At 39.2% G+C, this 22,453-nt stretch overlaps 1 protein-coding gene across 1 annotated transcript in view; it reads left to right on the top strand.

Moving 5' to 3' along the window:
• dst (dystonin) overlaps positions 1 to 22,453 on the top strand; it is a 110,582-nt gene that overhangs the window by 1,398 nt on the left and 86,731 nt on the right. Inside the window, 3 exon segments of the mRNA XM_051960487.1 lie at positions 552 to 740; positions 4,981 to 5,194; positions 20,473 to 20,534. Of these exon segments, the coding sequence (XP_051816447.1) occupies positions 552 to 740; positions 4,981 to 5,194; positions 20,473 to 20,534 (465 nt within the window).

The following is a 22,453-nucleotide window of genomic DNA, read 5'->3' as shown; positions in this document are numbered from 1 at the left end:
TATTTGATACATGCTTGCCTAAAAATTCAGTTTTCAGTTTTTCTTGTGAACCTCCGTGCCTTTAAAGCTACAAAAACAAAGGGCTTGCTTTCCTTTGTAGGTCATGTTATTGAACCACAGGATACTGAATCCCTACTGACTCGGTACTGTAGCTTGTGGAGATTCAGTTTCATATTCAAGGACACTACAGCCAGACAGTTGTGGAGCCTTAATGTTGTAAAGCAGTGCTCTTGATCATTTCTTTGCCAATATATGTTTCACAATAAAAAATATATTTGGAAAAAGTGAGAGACTGTATAAAGAAAAGGGAAATGAATAAAAATGATATGCTATACAGTTGTATTTTCATGAGGGAATAATTGAAATTAATGTATCATCAAGTCCCTAATCTGTGCATCTCTGAAATCTAGGTCATATAAGGTCACAGCAGTGTCCCTCTAATTTGACAAACCTGAACCACCTCACAATCATTACTTATAATGAAGTGCTTCATTTCTCTTGCTAAGAATGCTTTATCTGCTCCCAGCTTGACATTTGTTCATATTTCACAGGGCTTCAGGCACAGTCCACGTCACTCGAGAAGGCTCATTCATGCTCGAGTGACAGAGGAAAAGCCCAATCTGGTCGAGGTTCCTGACAGTGAACCTGATTCATCGTCGACTCTGAGGAAACGCAAAGTGAAGAAGAGAGTCCTGCCAGAGTTTTACCAGTCTGTGCAAGTCACCCCTACACGTAAACCTGTAGGTACCACCCTCACCCACTCCCACCATTAACACTGATGATCAAGTGATGCTATTTGTTTGCCTGCTCCCCTCCACAGGAACATCAGTGTGCCTTTGAAGCTGGTAAGGATTGATAACTTTCTCTTTACACAGGGTTTTTACAGGGTTTAAGCCTTTTGGTATCGTATATCATACATTGTATAAAATGAAAAGTCACTGTGTTGGTACCTCTTTATCCCAAAAATGTTGAATCATTAACAGATAAAATTTTGCATTGTCGTATGGGTTCCTTTTCTACATGTAAAACCTGTAAGGATGTGAAACAAGGTATGACTCACTTAAAATGAGTCATTTTAAGGGTCTTTTAACAGCCCACCTCATAGACATGACATCAACTGTGTAGCTACTTTTGCATTAAATAATTTGACCAGAAAATATTGGGTATTTCTAAACATAAAATTACAGTATGTTTATCCAAATACATGGTTTCTGTAATAAGGAATATAGCTTGATGGATTCACCTATAACGTTTGTATAAAATCAAATGCCTAATTTTTTTACACTATTTTACAATTTCAAAAGGTGCTGCAATAAATGTAATACACAAACAAATTAGAGCTTCTAGCTTCATATTTATAACAATTAGCTCTCATTTCACTGGTGTCTCGCTTGAATTTGAAATGATAATCCCCTACTGTTTAACTGATTTTATAATCTATTTATTTTTATGATTATCTATTCTCTTTGCCCTAGTTTTTTTTTGTCATCCTAGCGTGCGTGCTGATACCTGTCCTCTAATTCATTCTAAGTCTGCTACCAGTTCACCATTTTTGGCATGAGAGCATAAAAGCCCTTTGTTAACTCCATGCACTTTAAGCTCTTCAGCTTTCTTTTCTGGATCTTTACGTTGCCTTGTGAAGTTGCAGCATGACGTCCAAACAAGAGTGTACTTTCGATCCTTCAATACTTTTATCAGTTTCAGATTGTGCAGTTAAGTAACGTGAGGAGATTGATTATTTTTTCTTCCTGGAACGGAACTCGCAACTACAGGAGGATAAAGTTGAAGAAGCACAGCTGGAAATATGCCATTTATTGGAACATAAGGTGGAGCCACGTTGAAATGCTTTGGTTTGCTGGGCTTTTTTTATGTACTGCTGTTCTAACTTGAAATATTTTTTTCAAGCTCCAGATGAAGGAATTCCAATCCTCCTTTCACTACACTACCAAGTCTGTGGTTGTTTTTGGATGTCATTCATTGTATTCACTATCTACTATCTACTCTACTATCCCTGCTGCAAAGTTCTCTATTTAAGACAAGCTCTGATATTTTAGCTGACCAACTGTTCAAAGTAGCATATTGATCTGTGCATGCCTGTGTACTTGTTACTTATGTTGCAATTTTGTAGATAACAAGGACAAACAGGATTTTTTTGCTGTCCTTATTGCAGTGATCAGCAAACAAAGTGCATAACAACTTTACCAGAGACACAATACAGGAATGCATATATCAGAGAGTTACTGTTGATTTTGATTCTCCTCAAACAAAGTCCTCGTGATGTCTTGATTGTTATTGATGCATTTGTCATGTAGACAGATTTCTTAACCTGACAGTGAGCTAAAGACAAACAGCAAAAGTCAGAGGAGTTGCTCACATTCGTTGACATTAATTTGTGTAGCTCCAAGACAAGTGAGTAGATTTTAATATGTAAGTCGCATAAACTAGGGCAGGTCTAGATCAGCCCAACATGCATTATTTATGATGTATTTACATGTGTAGCTCACAGCCAACTGTACAAAATGAATATTTAAGAATGGTTTTCTTGATACGACCATATTTTTGCACATTTTTAGCAGGTAATCTCTAAATGACGCTGATCATTGTCAGGAAACTACTTACTACATTTTACTGTTCACCGCAAGCCAGTTGAATTTAGCCTAAAACGTTGCAGCTTTACACTCACTTCTCACTTGAACCCGGTCATGAACTTAATATTTTATAAATGTATCTGGGTGTACGCTCTTCTCTTTTGCTTTTATTTCACAGGACCTACATATTTGGCAAAAGTACAGTCAGGGGTTGACCAAAATCATTTCTTGTTGTATTTTCAAATGTTTTGCACAAAGACTGACAAAAAAGGAAGGGAACCCTGACGGTGAACTATCATGCTTTTCATTTCATATCCAGTTTTCAAAAGTAGCAGCTTTTAAGCAAAGAACATCAGGTATTAACAAAGAATACAGATTTTTGGACACTCCCTAATGCGGAGGATAAGTCTTTTATGAAGTGACGCGGGTGGGCCTCTAATCTTTCAACTCTTCTTATCCCTGCAGTGATGCTTCCTATGTGAAATAAAGTGCAAATTGACTGGAGGGAAGTAGTTACTCCTAATAAGTATTTAATAAGAGTAAACATTGAGCTTCCTTGAATCCTGCATTTTTTTCTTTCCTTTTCAAGGGCAGGAATTACGAATAAGCAGAAAGCTGATAAAATTGCAACACTAAGCTTCCTTTTTAGGACTGAGTTTTATCCTGATGAAAAGTGATGCAACGATGAAAAAGCTTCTAATGTTAACAGCGCGTTGCTTTTATCAGCTCTGCAGATTCCCATGACTGAAGCTACTATTTTAAACCAGAAATCCTTGTTCTGTGACCCGGCAGAATAAAAAAAAAAAATCTCCTTCACAATGCCTGTATGATGCAGCAGCTTTAGGCATGTTTTAAAACCCTGAGACAACCCCGAGTCTGGACTCCTTCCTGAATATCCACACTTGGGTTGAACTCTTTAGGGCCTCAGTAATATGACTTCAAGGTCAGATTTAAATACTCGTGTGCAGGTATTGTGCGCCCCACCCGTCTTCATGTTGGTGCATTTCCCTTTATTTGTTCTCCTGCTTAATGTCAGGTGTGTCTGGGTGCAGCTAGAAATTGCAACAGGGGATTATTCATTCATAATTTCACCTTTGAGCAACTGTGCTTTGATTTGCCAGTGCTGGAGAACATGCAAAAAATACAACAGTCCTGGATATTATGCATTTAATGGTAAGTTTTACTAGAACGGAATAGAATTTCTTTGTTGCCATTGCAGTACAGTGAAATCAAGCAGCAATCCTGTCAGTGCATCCTTATGAAGTACAATGAGAAATGTGCAAATATTGAAATATAGCAACAAAGAAAGCTGTATGTACAAGTGTAATCTATGAAAACAGTAGTTCATGGTTGCAAAGACTGCCTTTTCGGTGTATTAAGAACACTATACAGTTTTGGATATTGCACATTGCTGTGTGCAGTTGTTAGTACACATAGTACAGGTTCAGTATATAAATATAAAGTGCTATATATAAGAAGAAGGTGTATTTTTTATTCTGGATATTTCCAGATTCTGTCAGGTCACCTAGAATATCATTTTCTGGGTAAATAGTTGAACCAAATGCAATATTGTTGTGCAACCTCGGTCCTCTCAGGCATTTAGCACAATGCCTATGAAGCAAATGTGTCTAAAATCTCACCAATGTGGGTCTTTAATGTGCATCTGTAGTGTGGTACTTTCCATGACCACACATGACGACTGTGGGAGCCCCTGTCCTCGTTTTAACCCCCGCTTTTTGAAGTCTTTGTAGCCTCCCTAGACCTTTGTGCGGCGATGGCGCTCTAACACCACACACTGTTGGATGTGCTGTTGTTGGCTACCGGGTATGACGCGCAGCCACATGCAGTCTGCTCTCCCATCACGGTCCAGCTCTGCCTAGACTGCACACAGCTCACCATCGCTCCAGTCCTCTGGAGATCTGACATCACCTCTCATCCACAATAAGGGACGAACGCGTGACCGGAGCATCCCTCGAAGGGCGTGGCAGCCTCTGAAATATGTGACCGAAAGGTGGAAGCTAATAACGGCCAATTTAGGATTATTAGCGTTCATTTGTATTTCCTTGCAGCTGACAGGTCTCCATGTACACAGTGGTAAGTCTTGTTGTTGACCTGGCGGGGGAGCCAGATACTATTGATTTCCCATTGCCTTATTTTTGGCTCAATCTTTTATTGTTTTGGGTCATTGAGAGCTGGCGGCTCATGTCACTGCGCGTCCTCACACCTAACATGCGCTCACGTTACGCACCTTGACCCGAGATGGTGAGCACAAAAATATTGATTTAACGGCGTTCCCGTATGTGCTCTTATCCATTTAGGGTTGCGTGTGTGTGTGAGTAATCAAGACAAGCATTGTGCTGTTTCTTGATACCCGTTTTCTTTTGTTTCACAGAGCTCCAGTTCGGGGAACCCTTCCCTGCACGGCTCCATGTCTTCCTCGGCGGATTTCTCGGACGAGGATGACTACAGCGGTAAATCCGGATCGGCATCACCGGCACCGGGGGACACTTTACCCTGGAACCTGCCCAGACACGAGCGGTCTAAGCGGAAAATCCAGGGAGGATCCGTGCTGGATCCGGCGGAGAGAGCCGTGCTCAGGATCGCAGGTGAGGGGCAGGCTCCTTGTTGTCAACTTCTCAGAAAGCAACGCACAGAAACAAGACAATCTGTGGTTGAATATGCTGTAATATATCGAGCATATGATGTTAAAAGGTGTGTTCTTTCTTGGAATTCCAAGGTTTTATTTGGGGACATAAACAGGGTCTGTAGTGACGTGGTTTTGCGCACATGTGATGGTATTTTGGTTTGCTTTTATTCTAGACATCATGCTTCAAACTTCACATTTCCTCTTGAGCCTCACTGTCCTCTTTTATTTAACCATTAGCTGAAAGATTTTGAAATAATCACATTTTGATTATTTGTTGGCACATTGAACAATAATACCAGGGCGTATTTAATGCGCCCAAAAAGTTAGTGAAAACAAACCCCAATATACAGTAAATCTAGTTAGTTTCACTTTAAATACTACTTGCAGAACTAGGTTAACAGCTGGTAAGTGTTTTCTAATGGTACTTTGACACCTTGGATGTCGTAAAATACCTATCTGGAGTATAGTATGCCAGATTTCGACTGTTCCAAATGAAGTTTTCAATAAAGGAGCACAGTTTATGGGAGTCTGTGTGACAGACAGCTGGTAGACTGCTGCCATCCATGGAAACACACCATTTACAACTGTAATCTTGTAAATCTGTCAACGTTTCTTACAATCTTTTAGAGGCAGAGCGAGGAAAAGTATTAAGGAGAGGCATTGATTTTGTGCGCACTGTAAAACAATATCTGTCCAGTTTTAACATAAAAATTTACTTAACGAGTTGGTTTAGCATCAGTTTAGCTGTATTTAGATGGTATTTATGCACTTGCGATAAATTTAAGACACTAACAACACTTTAATTCGAGTTTGAAGTCAGTATTGGGCTAATTGACTTGTTAAGATGGACATTTTTTGCAGTGCAGCGCGTCCAGCCGTCCTTCCTGTCAATCCCGGAGAGGAAGTGTCGCCGATTGGTCGGAGCGCAGACAAGGGAGGGATGTAGGGCGTTTCCTTCAATACAACAACAGCGCCGATCACTCTTGAGTCCTCAGCACGTACACATGCATGGAAACACGCACACAGTGAGACACACACACGCACGCTGTGTCCCTGTCCGTCGCTGGTGAATGTCCAGTTAGCGAGTGCCGGGTTATGGCTCTGTACGCACCGCAGGCTTATGCGCTTTCGGACGAACAGGAATATCTCCAAGCCTATGAGGATGTATTGGAGAAGTACAAAGGTAGGATCAGTCGCTGATTGGATATTGTTTAGGCTTTGGGGACGGTGAAGAAATTGCCTGATTGCTGCTTGACAGTTCAATAAATGTCAGCCAGCCCCTCTCTCTCCCCTCCCTGGTGGTGACTGGCTGGTCTTAGTGTCTTTATCCTTGCAGTGGAAAAATGAGAATATTTCTTGCATGACATCACATTTAGGCAGAATTTTGTTAGTCCAGACAAAGGCTTTATTATGAGGTTCTTTGTGGTCATAGTTGAGCATTAGATTAGTTGATTATTTTTGTTTTTGAGCTATTTTGTGGAAATATTTAGCTTGAAATCTGTCTAGGGAAACAGTGTTGGGCCAGATTATAGTGGCTATGTTTCTTAATGTCAAAATAAAATCAAGTCTGTTTTTTGATAAAGTAATTTTTACACAATGTTAGGTTTTTATTGTGTATTTTTAGGATGCTGTCACTTTTGGGAAATATAATTGACAGTGCTTCGGTGTGGTGTCTGAAGACGGACAGCACAATGACAAAGCAGGAAACGGTGTCAGCTCAGATCCACTAGCTCATGCCACTGTACACTGCTGCTCCTTTTGGGTCCACCTCATTAATTAGAATAAATCCATCACGCATAAGAGGTCGACTTTATTCAGTGTCTCTGTGACAATCGAGCATGTTCACCAAACCGTACACGTGCATTCTCAGGCCAGGCCCGTGGTGATCCAGTGGAGCTGAATTCACACTGACAGCAGCGGCTTTAACTCTTGTGTTTCTTTTTTCACTTAGACAAAGTACAACAAGAGGACAGTAAATATCAGTTATGTTGTGCTGAATGCTAGCCACGAGTGTGTTCTTCTCAGCTGTTGAGTATTTTAGCCAGCGGGCCCAGTCAGCTGTGGCATAAGGCTTAAACGCCCTGACTGGGACTCTAATGGGATCATATGATGCAGCATCATTGGAAATCTGTAGCTCTTAAGGCAGGAGATCTGTGACAGACAACAAGCTTACTTATTTTGCTTGTTTTCTACTTTCGCAACTACTGTGTGATCAGTTTTTGCACGTTAAATATCGATTTTGGGGGATATTCGGATCCCCAAGAGCTGTTGCATGACCAATGAACTTTTCAAGGAAGGGTAAGCAATTTCATTCTACATTGTCAATACATTTTGTCAGTGATTTTGCAGTTTTTTCAGGCATTGTAGTCTCACAGAAATGTCTATGTTTCAGCTTGTAATCTTAGTTTTAGCAAGAAATTACAAATACTGTTTTTATTCAAGTAAAACTGACCAAATTGTGGGTCCTTTTTAACTTATCAGTAATATTCTGCACAGAATTTATTTAAATTGGAGGTGAGCTAATCATTTTCCAATAGCTAACCCACCTACAACGTCCTGTTTCCATCAGCTTTTTTTTTTTAATAGACGGCTTCTCATGACAGGAAAAAAGACTCCGGCTTTGACTGCTGAAGCGAAAGAATTTTCAACATTTATTTACCAGGGGTCAGTTAAGGAGAGAGCTTACAGTCTATGACCAATGGAACATCATGGATTCATCATTTTTCTGCAAAGTTGTTGACTGCTTTTGTGCAAGAATAGTGGAGAGTGATTTACACGATAAGAGACTCACGGAAATATATATCTTACGATATAAAAGTTGTTGTTTTCAGGATTTTTTTGTATTTCAATGGATGATAAGATAAGATAAGATAAGATAGACTTTATTGATCTCACAAAGGAGAAATTTACCGTTACAGAGCTCTTAGGAACAAACAGGGGTGCAAAAAGTCACGAAAGGTGCAAGTGCAAGATAACTCTTATATACATTGTTATAAGATAGAAAACTTTTCTTATATACATTGTTATAAAATAAGATATGGTCGCACAGTCTAGCTTTTCACCAATGTCAGTGTTTGTATTCCCAGGTATCAAAGTGTCTCACTGTATAAATAATTTCCATTAAAGGTTTGATACTTTCTCCATGTCTTTCTATAGAGTGTTGGAAAATAATCCTTGGTTCTATTGTCTTTATTTGCTGTTGATGTGATCAACAAGAGCCCCAAGCTTCTCCCCATGTGATGCTCCATGTATCAAAGGGATGCATTTTCATTGGAAAAATCATCAACTGTAACCATGCAAACCCAACCAAACAGCATAAACTAAACAGCCAGTGCGCATGCTTTAAAGCAGGAGGCAGCATTTTTGCTTGTTTTTCCGAATAAAGGCATCAAACTGGATCATTTTCATATGTAACTGTGGAAGTTCAGCCAGTTGCGCAACATATTTTTTTTCTTATCTTTTGCGTTCAGTTTATGTTTATGTGGGGTTCTTGTCATTTGTTGCATGGCTCGATTCCAGTCATCAGACACATCTGAGATAATGTTAAAAGTCACTTCTAGTGAAAGAGAACAAAAGAAAAACCTGCACAGGTTTTATTGTAATGAGTCAGTGTCATGTGGTGTGTTACTTCATGTGTGACCTTCTTGTAAACTTGATCATTTGATATAAGCTGAATATTTCAAGATTGTGGACATGCTGTATGAGGAACTGTGCTGCAGAGAAATGCGAGTTCAGGATTTTTTTCCTTTAGAATAAGCGTAGCAATTGTCAGTGCAGTGAATAGGAGCAAGGATGTAGTTGTTAATGCTCCAGCTGTAAGAATGCCACACTAATAAGGTATTGGGGTTAATAACACACTTAAGAGAGGAATTGCTGTAGGCTGAGCTGAAATTCAATGCGACCTTTGCAGACAAAAGACTGTAGACTTGAGCAAGGAGTTAAAGACATGGTTTCTTAGGCACATAAAACTGTTAACGGCACCATGCATTGGTTGTACGGGATCACGCTGTTCTAGCAGAGCCTGCTTGGTAAGACTGTCAGCATGAAGGGGCCATTAGAGTTTGTCAACACTTGATCATCCTCTGACATCAGGAAAGATTTAATGGATTAGACATTTGGTGGTTCAGTCGGTACTTCTTGCACTTCAGTTTGCTTTTAATATGCCACATGGCCTAAATAGTTTTAATAGATTGGAAAGGTCAGTGTATTTCTGAAGCAAAACCCAAACCATGTGTTTTGCTTAGTGGGAAACAACGGAGTCTTTGCAGAAAATCTCCACAAAATTGTCATTTAACCTGGAGAATCATTCTGTTTTCTAAGCTGGTGACCTGCTGCTCTGCGCTCATATGCTGATGTTTTTGTTAGTAGACAAATACATTTGTGTGTGTGTTTTTTTAATAGAGGCAAGAAGAGACAATTAATAATAATACTTATTTAATAGGGGATCTTAATTTTTTTTACCAGAAGGAGATTTCTTTGCAAGAGCCAGGAAGCAATCTTTAGGATGTTTGTTGTGTTTGTAGTAGGGTGTGGTCTGTCAGTGTCATTTCTGTCTGTGGCATGCTGATCTGCATTAGGACTCCTGTAGATACCTAAAAGACACCTCATTATTATTATTACCATAAGCATCTAAATACTCCCATAGCCTTGTATTCTCATCATACACAGTGTGAGTGAGGGAGGATTGTGTTTTTTTGCACAGTCACTGCCTTTGTCCACCCTAATGGGCCGCTCCTAGCCCAGCCCCTCTGCTCTATGTCGACAGCCCACTCATCACATTCAAATGGCCCAGTGGCCCACACACACACACACACAGAGCAGGCTGCCACTATGGAGACTGTCTGCTACCATACAAAAGATACTTTGTTTCAATGGGTGCAGCATCCAAGTTTCAGAGACTTGTTCACGTGTCATGTTGATTGTGCGGTGACACTTTCTTGGCTTCGTCTTTGAGGTTTGAACATCAAGAAGCCGCACTTTGAAGACGGTCTCCAGTCGTCTCGCTCGGTTTACAGACAAACGTTCTGTACTGAACGCTGTGTCCATGCACAGGCAAAGACTGAGCACCAACTTATTGTTCACAAACAAAAGGTACATGCTTAATAGTTTTAAATTACACTCGATTTTTCAGATCAGTTAGTCTTTGCTGAAAGAAAACACAAGTATATTATGTGATATAAATATGTGGAATGTCTGCTAACCAACTTTTTTTTTTTTACAATGAAATTTAACAATTTCTTATTTAAAGCATGCAGGATTGCAATATTTTGTCTGTATATTGTTTGACTTCTCATGCTAGTAAAAGAAAAAGACAGAAAGGACGTATGGTGTATCTGATAGTCGTACAATTAGAACAAACCTGTTTAAACGTAGTGGCTTTGATTCAGCAAAAATGTCACAAAATATGATTCAGATTTTTGAAATAATGTTATACAGTTATCAATGGTCATAACATAGATACCAAAGACAGAATCCTAAGTGCTAATAGCTCACTTAAGTGCATTAGATGTTTGGATCAGTTTCTAATTCCAGGTCCGTAATCTCACAATAACATCTGTCAGGAACTGATCTGAAGCTGTGACTGCAGCTGCTTCTAGTTTCAGTTTACATGCTTCCTCGGGACAGACTGCTTGTTATTCAAAATTAAAAAAACCAAACTTCATTTATCCTCGAGGGGTAATTAGGTAATTCTGTAGTGGAAATGCTCATGTGTGATCTTTTTGCTGTTATTGGGCTTCAGTTTGTCCGGATTCTATGCAGACAGTAAAATGCTGAAAAACGAAAACCATCATTGGTTATAGAGTGCACAATATACACTAAAGCATAATGTTGTTGTTACAAAGCCTTTCATTGATCTAATTAATACATTTCATTTAAAATATGAAACCAACCAGCAGAGCTCTCTGAAAGCTTTTTATTGCTTCATTAGTCTTCAGACAGAAATATGTCTATATTTTATTTATTCTTCAATGATATCCTTAATTTTATCATTTAAGGATATATGTGTGTTATCCCTCTGGAATTATATTGATCTTCTTATATGAAATGTGGCTTCACTGCAGTGCAGTTGCATTATATTTGTGCCAGAGCGTGATGCATGCTCACTGTTGTATTTATATGCTGTCATGGTGATGGGAAGACCGGCATGACTGAACCTCATTCCAGAGCTCTGCTTTGCAGCTCTTATATGAGATCATCTTGTGAGTCTCTGTCCCACCCCTGACTCATACTCTGTAGCGTTTCCTCTCCCACTCCAGCAGCACCACCCTTCTCTCCCGAATGCAGCAGATGATGGGAAACAGTCCCACACTAGCAGTAGGAAACAGATTTCCTTTCTCCACTTTGTGATAAATGGCCAAGAGATGAGCAGATCCAGTTGTTTTTTGTGTTGCCTCTACATTTAGAAATGAACATTTAGAGCCTTAGACCTTGCGTATCTTGTGAAAAGGGACTCAAATTCGATTTTATTACTGTAGTTTTGTGCCCATTAGTGAGAATTGAGTGTAGTTTACAGATATATACTGCCAACAAATTGAAGGGAATAGTCTAAATAAACAGGTTAAGGGGATCGGTGTTTTGATGAATCCGAAAATTATGTAAATCATTATTTATGGTCTTCACTATCTCCGATTGTCAACCCTGTTCAATACCAGTGGCGGTTCTTCAGTGTGCCAGTAGCAGCTGTTGCACATACGGAGGCTATTGGATTGTTAGCAACTGTGTGTGTGCGACTGTATGTCCATGTTAGTACCATAAGTGTGTGTTTATGTCCCATTAGCCTTCATTAATGCTGCCTTCTTTCCTCTGCTTGGCTTGGCTGAGTGCCTCTGTAGTGAGAGCTCATGGTTCACCTTCATCCTCCATTTGATTTTCATCAAGGGTCATACAGTGTTTCAGCTTCACTTGTGGCTATATTGAGCAGCACATCTTATTTATCTCTGGTTCAGAATCATGCACTGTAGAATCAGATTATCTAGCATCATTTTCTATCAGTATATTCTGCTGCTTTTGCTATAGCTTCAAAAAGTGACCAGTGCATGACTTTGATTACATTTTTTTGCATAGAGTTTGTTGTAGTTTAAATGACTCCTATTGTACATCATCAGTGTACTCTATATTCTGCTTATACTTCCTGAGCAGCACTGTTAAGAATTAAACCATAAACAAGATGTCTCTGCAGTCTGCATAGATGCTCGGACATTGTAGCCTTAGTCTTGGTTTCTTCTTTACTTTAGTCTCAAAAAAAGCAAAGACTGACAGGAAGAGCTGCTTTGAAGGCTTGGCAACCTGTTTTGGTTCCTGAGCTGTTCCAATCGCATACCTCTGATGTTGCCCTACCCTTCTGAGAAGACAGATTGTAGTATCCTCACTTACAAAGAATGAGGAAAATGCACTTGCAAGTATCTTGCGGTGTTTTTGTTTACCACCTACCCAAATACCATTTTCACAACATGCCTATTAAAACACATTGGATGAAGGCAGCTGTACTGCACTGAGTCACCATCAGTTGTCTCTGTTGTAATAGATAATGTGCATGCAACCTCCACAAACCCACAATATGTTTTCGACAAGGACGAATGGTTAAATGTTAGCATTTTAAGTCGCTATACACATTAGTTGTTTAAATGATAGCATGTGAGTCTGCTGGGTGTTCTACTTCTTCAGCCTAGACTTGAAAACAACTTTTGATGGATTGCCTTGAATTTTTGTGCAGGCATTCATTGCCTCTCTGACTTTTCCACCTGCAGGTTGACATTTTTGTTTATTAGTGCAGAGGTTCCCAACTTTCAGCACCCGACCCACAAAAATAGCGTTTCAAGAGACTCTTGACTTCCATTATTCTGGTGGTGGTTGAAGCATGCAAATATTGTGTGCAGCTAAGGTTATATACATTAGTAACCTTATCCAAACACAAACAGAAAAACAGCAGAAAAGAACACAACAGCATAATCGTAGTGTTATTTTGAAGTAATTTAATATAGTGGAGCAGAATCAGGCAATCTCCATGTCTATACTGCAGCACAGAGGAAACATACAGTATGTCGGAGCATCAGACACATAATGATTCCTGTGTGTGTGTGTGTGTGTGTGTGTGTGTGTGTGTGTGTGTGTGTGTGTGTGTGTGTGTGTGTGTGTGTGTGTGTGTGTGTGTGTGTGTGTGTGTGTGTGTGTGTGTGTGTGTGTGTGTGTGTGTGTGCGTGTGTGTGCGTGTGCGTACCAAGCTGCATTAAACTTCAAGTTTTATCTTATGCAACAGCTATGGCTAAAACTTGATATTTTTAATTTTTTTTTTTAAATTTAATTGATTTGTATAAATCACCCCGTGACCTCCTGGGGTGTCCGAGCCACAATTTGGTAACCACTGTGTAAATGAAGTATCTAAAGTACTGTGGAATGATTGTTATTAAATTCAGCACAGATATTCATGGTCCTCAGCCTTCCCTTCACTTTTCACTTTTTTTTTAACTTCCAATTTTGTCCAGGACTTCGGATTAAGACCAAATACCCTTAAAACTATACCAGCTTAGCTTGTGTTTACCACTAATCAGCAAATGTTGGCATGCCAGCGAGCTAAACATTTTAGTATAGGAAACGTCTTAACCCTCGTAATGTCTGCCCAGTTGCCATACACCTTTTGTCCTCTGGGGTCAATATGACCCCGCCTGGATTGACTGAGATTTAAAGCATATAGTATAAATTGTCAATAAATCACCTTTAGTCTGACTATAGTCCAACCTACTACCACACATTTTTCCATTCATTTTGGAATTTAAGGCCAAATAGACCTTATTTACATAAAAGTATTCAACGGCAAAAGATTTTACGTGGGGTCGGAATGACCGGAGGACAACACGAGGGTTCACTTGCTCAACATGTTAACAGGCTCATGTTAGCGTTTTATTCCAGGCACCACTGTGCAAACATGCCGAAGCTTAGGTGCGGAAACGCTCAACAAAAGAATTTTATTTGCAGCTTTTCAAAACAAACATGGGAAAAATGAATGTGTTTGACAGGTTGTTCATCTTGTTGAAGTGTTGCGTGGGTCTTGAGTAAGCTTTGGCAAACTTTTTTCATTTTGTGTTGCCTGTTTGCGATGAGGATCAGGCACTGCTGTGCAGGAGATGTACGTATTTCAGTGATTCATGTCCTGCTGGTGATGCTTTTTTAAAGCTCACCTTAAGAATAATGATATTCAATCAAAATGGAGCAGTTTCAACCAGAGGAGTAAGATATAGATCCTAGTACATAGTGACATAGGGTTGTGTTTTAAATTCACACAAACTCAAAACCAGTGAAAGATACATGTGCCTTTGTTTACTGACACAAGAGATGTGCAATGAGAGCTTTTTGGCAAGAATTTTAGTGAATCCTTGTCATTGACTGGAAGGTTGAGGGCTTTTCAGTTCAGCCCCTATGTCTGTTTTTATTTCCCTCCCATATGAGGTCAAGAGGATTACATGGGCTGGATTTTGATTGCTAGGACTTTTTGACTCTGCTCTGCTCAGAATGTGGGGATATTTTAGGCATCCTGACATAACAAGATGTGCCAAAGGGTGTCACTGCCTCCCTCTGCCAGATGTTCTCAGGAAAAGCGACAATTTATCCGTACTCCTGTTTAAATAAGCCTGTGAAAATGTTGTAATCAAAGCTCAGTGTGAAGTGCTGCAGACTGTCCTGCCACTGGTTGAACTGTTAACAGTCTGGAAGTCTGTTGAAAGCAGTTCAGTAACTGGGTCAGTGCATGCCAACTCACCCAACCGTCCCAGTTCAGGTCCTAGATTTTCTTGAAAAAATCACGTTAAAACTTCAATTACAGTTTACAGGACCGTGCAAGATCCTAAAGCTCTACCCCAAATACTTTTTTTTTTAGTTATTAGCTTTTTAAAATGTAGCACTTTTGCCATTTTGGGCACCACATCACTTGCTTATATTTCCCTTGATTGAGTTAAAATTTTGACTGGATGTCCCCAATGAATCTTGACATTTTTTTGTAGTAAATAGTATCTCCTCAAGTTTCCGCTTTCCAGCAACCAAATGTTGCAGCTGTGCAGTATTAATGTAGTTTTATCATACTGAGAAGTGAATCAGTAGGGAATGAAAACTTGGCATCCACCAATCTTGTTAGTATAGCATGAACAAAATAACTTCTATAGACTTCTATATTAATGTCACACAGAGAACAGCTAAAAGTAATTATGGTATACATTTTTAAAAACACAAGATTCTTTGTTCAAGTAGAAAATAATTTTGAAAAATAATAAATCACCACTGTTTAGTAGCAAATTATTCTTTGAGTTTTAGGGATGTTCCATACAAAGTGGAAAAACAAGCAGTTATTATGGCTTGAAATGCAGCCCAACTTCAAAATTATAACTTCAAAAACATTATAACAAAGTCCCATTCATTAAATATAATTTTTTGCACTGTCTTTCTTCAAGAAAATGCATAACTTGTGTTTGGAGGCTTGGGTAAGTTGACACAGAATAACCCAGCTACTTTATGATGTGTAAATTCAATCCTCTGCAATAGTAAATCATAGCAACTAATAAGCTTTCATTTGGGGCTAGGTAGATCAGGCTCATAGCAGAAAACAGACATGAAAGCTTATTCATAAATACCTTAAACTACATTCCGCTCTACTACAAGCACTGCTTTCCTTCAGTCATCTTTGTTGCATGTTAGGAAATGAAGGATGTCACCTGAGTGGCACAGATTATGTGGCCTGCAGTTGAAGGGGCAGCATGGTTTAGGGATGGAGCTATTTATAGCCGTGCACATGTGCTTTGCTGAGGTCTACAAATAAGTGTCTCAGGCAGCCTGTTTGAATGCTGTGCTGGACTCCTGACTAGCGCTGTGGTCAGGCTGCAGACCGGGTACACACACACACACACACATGCCACAAACAGTGTGCTCATCGTCCAGTTTTATACAAGACTGGCTTCTGTGTAATGATTTTCAGAGCTGTTTGCTATTATTTTTGAAAGAAGATATTCACGTAAGCACACAAAGCCATAATTACTACCAGTTCGACTTTCTATCTTGGTGTAAATTTGCACTTCTACATTTTGCACCCAATGCTGTAATGCCGTGGAGTTCAACTGTAACATGAGAGAGTGGTGTTTGGTCAGGCTTTTTATGCGATCCTTCAAACACCAGCCCATTAAGGTCAGAGGTCACAAGCTGTTGGTTAATGCATTTTTATGCTGCTCCCATGACCTCTGGTGGATAAAAATCATCCAAATCTGATTTAGAAGTGAGACCACGAAATATAAAAAATGGATAAATAACATTGCAGAGTAGTATTCCTACAAGGAGTCATTTACTGTATGCAGGTTGCATTGGTTTGTATTTTTCAGTATGAGAAAACTTTTAAAATGAAATGAATATCATGCATTTAGTATCATTTGTGGATGATTATGTATTGTTAATTAATTATTATTATTATTAGAAACTGTATTAGTAGAGTATTGTATCAGAGCCAAAAACAGCTAATTGTGCACCTCAGCAGTGTGCTGTCTGTTAGTGATTGTGCGTTGGCAGAGACTTCTGTATGGTTCGTATTCTAAACTAGACCTTCAATTCCTCATTTTTTAAAATAATAATAATGATGCCTGATTTTTTTTATTCAGATTTTGTTTTTCACTGTTGTTTAATAGCTGTATGTTTTAAACCAAATTTGGAGGTAATTTCCAGAATTTCAAAGATTTTCTTTTGATTCACAGTTGAGACTGATTGGGGAATTCAATGTGATTGTGTGAGGAATACTTTGCATTGTGGGAAATAATCTAAATATCAAGATACTGCTGCATGATCAGGCACAGTTTCGTGTGGAAGCAGGCGTCTGCGCTGCACCTCATTGAATCAGATGTGTGAGATAAAGAAGGTGAAAGTCATAAAGTAAGATTGATTAAGCTCATAATGTTGTGTAACATCAGGAGAATGTGTGCACGGTCACGTTAGAGGTGACATCATGCTGTTACTGTTGGATGGGCAGTGCTTGTTTGTTTGCTGAGTGGTGATATCTGAATCTTTACTGCTTTCATATTATGACCAAATACTAAATTACTAGTATATTAAAGTTGGCAGAATAGCAAGTCACTTATTTTCCTACTTTTTATTCTCATAAGATCCTCAAGAGGGCACCATACTATTACACTCACTTAAAGGTTTTTTTTGGGGAACCACAGGTACACAGGTTGTTTGACTCACAGCACATTCAACTCTGCTCCATAGTTCTGTTTCTGTTTGCACTGTGTTTAAACACACTGCGCAGAAATAGTGGAGACGCTGCGGTTGACTCTCCATCTGGCACTGGCTGATTTTGGTGTGAGTTTATAAAGTGTGTCCATTATCAGTAAACTGAGCAATATGTGAAGCACAATAGCCAGTCACTGAACTTATTGGATAGCTGGTTGATGATACACTCTTCAGCTTCTGACCTTCGCTCTGAGCTGGACAAATTCCTGGAAAACTTGCCCAGCCAATCTATATTAATGAGTTTTTTTCTGGGGAGGCTTATATATTATGCAGCAGTGAGCTTCCACATTAGTGTTACACACCAAATCAGTGTGCTACTACAGGTTGCACTGCTTTATTTCTCTGATATTCAGCTAACCAATACATCAAGCTGTGACACAGAAGCACCGCTGGGAAAAGGTCCCTCAGTGCATCACACTTTCGATATAAAGACAGTGTTTTATTGAACATTCTTTCATTTAGTCTCACTTCATCAATTTTAGCGATGCATTTTACTCAGGCGGATGCGACAGACTGAGGTTTTATTTGATGATCAAGCTTCCTGTCGGGCCTTGATGTGCAGAGCTTCATAGAAAAAAATAATTGTCAGACCAACCCACTTTTCCCAATTCTCATCTGCTTTTACACATGCACTATTTTTAGATGAACTAAATGCAAGAATCTGCAGAGAATTCAGTGACAAGGCTCTTAAGGTGCCACTATTATTCTAGAAATGCATGTCTCAGTCTTTGTGATTCTTCAGAAGGAATTACAACAAAGAAAAAGCACCATTAGCTTTTAACTTCAAATTCAAACAATGTAATATCACTAAAAACTGCTGAGCTAATGGCCATCTTACAGGCTTAATGTGACCACTTAGACTGGTTCGTCCATTTTAAACCTATAAGATTGTGACTGCCTGACAGAAGCTAATATTTGCAAGAAAATATTCCTGCAAAACAAACGCAATGATTGTGTGTTACACAGGTTTCTGCCCCACTGAAATATCATGTTTTAGGACAGGAGCACTTTCATTTTCTGTCTTATATAACTTTAATAGTCAGTACGACAAGGAAACTAATCTGAAAAAATGATCTACTTGCCCTTTTTGGTATTTTTCATGTTGTGTCATGATGGATTTCGATCGTTATTTGCCTGCATGTGTTCTCAGTCGGTTCTGCAGGTGTAAACATTGTGGTGAATCTTGGCAGCAGCACAATAGAAGGATGATTATAGGAAAACTTGTGCACCCTTGAAAATTAAGATCTATAGATATAGTTACATTTTTTTTTGTTGCTGCTCAATACGTATTTAGCAAGATATTTGCACTAGTCAAGTGATGCACACTGCCTCAGAAATTACAGCTCATTGCTCTTAAATTACATCTTAAAGAAAGTAATTGTGTGCGTAGGAAGCTGGAAGCATCTTCAAGCATGTTAACAAGGAACACTCTCTCTTTTTTTCAATAAGGAACAGTTTTTTTTCTGTGGTTTTGAGGGCTGCGGCTAGATAAACACTGAACGGCATGGAAACTCAAATTAGCAAGTAGCCATGGAAAACCTGACAGGACTCGCTCGGGATGCTCGATGGGAGAGGGAGTCACTGCTGCCCTAGAGGCTGGCAGGCAGGCAGGGAGGCAGGCAGGCAAGAAGAAGGAGACTGCTTCTGCTTCTTCAGTTGCTTATCCACATGGCGTCCGTCTACCTGAACTGCGATTCTTTTGACAGCCCTCAGGAGGTAGTGCACAGGATGAAGCACCTGCTTAAGAGTGAGAGGGATCATAGGGCGCACCTGGTAACTCTGCTGTGCTGCATGGGTCAGTATTTATCTTAATGTTTCTTGTCATTCTCTTAAATGATTAGTCATGCCCGTGCTTACCCACTGCTAATAGCAGCTAAGATATCCTTAAGCAAAACTTGTTTTGTAATCCGCACTGAAGATTAGTACGAGGCAGGAGGTTATCCGTGTTGTCAGTCCTGTGGTCAGAGTTCAGGAAAATGCTCGTCCTGCGCAGTGTTGCTGTCAGTAACAGTGGAAGAGAAGGCCGACAGATGTTGTTGTTAACGTTATCGATTGCAAATGTGAGTTTTTTTGTCTTTAGTGAAGATAATTTCAAAGACTTGTGTCTGACAGACTGGGAGACGGGGAACCAGCGAAATGAGTCACATCTGTGGTCACTGGCCCGGATCCTGCTCTGCTCTCACAGCCTGAAAGAAAAATAAACTCACCAACAAATACTGAATGGTTGGTTGTTCAGAAAGTGTCATTTTTCTTTCTTTAAAATAGTACCGCTACAAATAAGACTTTTTCTTAAAATAGAAATTTATTCAACCAGTTTCCGTTTCATCTTTAATTGCAACTTTTTGCGTCCTGGTGTCACTTATGTCACTGGCTACAGGAAGTCTGGTTGCTATGGTGATACAAAACACTACAACATAATGCAGTAAACCGCGTATTGGAGAGAGTGATGCTATTTCAGTCTCTGAGAAATGCTAGCCTGTGTTTGAGCCACTGGGCTACATTCTGGTTCTAGTATATCCTTACTTCTTTGCATTACTTTCATTGAAACTATAAATCTGTGACAATCTGACAGTCAGTAGTGTTGTTTTTTTTCTTTTATAAGATGAGACATTGCTAGAGTGCAACAGAAATCAAAACATTGAACTTCGCAAAATCATTTCCAAATGCTTCAAACTCTTAGATCAAATTTAGGTGCTTATTTCTAAAAAAACAAAAACAAAAAACTAACAATGACTTTTGCCCTACTACATATTTTATGTCGCAGTGTAATTTGACAACATTTGTTTCTGTTCTCTTAGTAATAAACACAATGCAAACCAATCTGCTACTTAGTCTGGGTATACGAAGCAGAATCAGGCTTGTCTAGTGGCAGCCTTTGCAAAAAGAGCAAGATCTTCGTTGCCTAAGCGCATTTGCGATGATTGCTTTTATTTTATGATGAAAAAAAAAATTCACTGGATGTGTTTTCTTTCTCTCCAGATGAAAGAGACAGAGTGCAGAAGAAGACCTTTACAAAATGGATAAACCAGCATCTGCTGAAGGTAAGAATCTAATGTGTGATCGCTGCTCGAAGGTGTTTGTCTTATATGTTATCCACAACATTCCGCAATTATCAAAACCACAATTATCAAAACTATTTTCTGTGACATGAACGATCAATTACTGCCAGACTATTACCACTCTGTATGTTGGGTTCCATCATGCTTACATTCCTCCCTGGATATTATTAAGGCCTGTTAAAAGTTAGCATGGCATGAGCTGCTGCACCGTTGCAACAACAGGTTGCTTTTTGTTGACTCAGGAATTTGAAATGTGTACTGTTTTGTATCATCTCTCTTTCATTTACTGAAGCACTTTAGCAGACAGACAAGCACTGGCATGTCTCATCGCATACGCCTTGTAAAAATGAACCTGGGAAGTTTAGGAGGTTCTTTCATCAGTGGTGCATTGATCACTACAATTATCACTAAAGTCACAGTTATTCCTGTCATGTATGGCAGGAATGAAGTTCTCTGATATATAATTTATAGGGGATTCATTCTTTTCTCTGTTGTTGAAGTTCATGAAAAAAGAAAAGCGAAAATACTGACACCAGATCAGAGTGTGCACTGCTTATTGTTTCTGATATAGCAGATGCATTAGTTGAAGTCATGTCTGCTGTGACCTGGATAACTTCCAGAGTGTCAGTGACTTGCAAGATAAGAATAAAAGGCAGCAAATGTTTCTGAGCTCACAGAAACATTTTCAGGCAAAATGCAATAGGCGACCTAATGCTGTTTGAGCTGTTATGACACAAGTCTGGATTTTTCATTAGCTGCTTCAACAAGGATAACTTTTAGAAAGTTCATACTCAGTTTTTACAAGTTTTGTACCATGCAGAAAACTATAACAGAAGTGCTTTATGTATCTTATGTATCTTGAAAGTTGATTTTCATGTCATAATTAAACAAATAGAAGGTAGAGCTTTTTTCATAAAGTAATGGCATACTTTGAAAAATGGACAGCAGTGATGTGAAGGAAGGATGATTTATAGCCACATTAGTATTGTGGGTTTGAGGAGGGCAGTGTTGGTCCAGGAGGAAATATCTCAACAACTACTGGATGGATTGCAATTAAAATGTTGTACAGATATTCTGAATCTCTAAAGAATGACACCCACAGACTGTGGTCACCCCCTCACTTTTCATCTGACCTCACTTGCATCCCAGAATTTTCACTTATCCTCTGAAAAGATCACCTGCATGGATTGGCTCGATGTTTGGCACATTCATGATCCCCACATGATGAATCCCCCTGATTGGTGAACACCATCCTGACATTGTGGTTTTAAGTAAATTGTTCCAATTATAATATTTAATATAGTCATGCATGGTGCTGGGGCGATGAACTGTAATAGTTTAAAACATTTCTAAGCTTTACATCTTATGCAGTTTTTATGTTAATAGTGTTCAGGATTCAAATTTTTGACTATTCGCCCTCAAATCTAATGACATTCCCAACAACCTCATGCAAATTCAACAGAAGCACTTGGATGTTTTAGGCATTACACATCCTGAACTGCTAGCCAAACGCTAAATCTCTTGTCTGGTCGTACAGCTGATGACATTGCTGGTTATACAACTGTATGGGAGTTAGCCCCTTTTCTGTTGTTACACTATTGTGTCACAGCATTATCCTGATATGGCTGATTGGCCACTCTTTTTTCCTCTACTTTGGTATATTTATTGTTTGCTGCTAGGGAATTTTCCTATGTTTTGATCATCATCTGCAAAGTCTGTTGTATGCTATTACCCTGTCTTGAAAGGCCAGTTTAAGGACCTCTGACAGTTGATCAATCCTCACCTGATGGGGATGGGACTTCCCAAAGATCAGCGTTTGTGACTGGATGCATATGATGTTGAACAGGAGTGTGTTTGTTATTTCAATATGAAAATTATTAGAAGGATATATGAAGCCCCAA

The sequence above is a fragment of the Acanthochromis polyacanthus genome, chromosome 15, assembly GCF_021347895.1.
Source record: "Acanthochromis polyacanthus isolate Apoly-LR-REF ecotype Palm Island chromosome 15, KAUST_Apoly_ChrSc, whole genome shotgun sequence".
NCBI classification, from domain to species: domain Eukaryota; kingdom Metazoa; phylum Chordata; class Actinopteri; family Pomacentridae; genus Acanthochromis; species Acanthochromis polyacanthus.
This window is presented reverse-complemented; position numbering and strand designations above follow the sequence as displayed.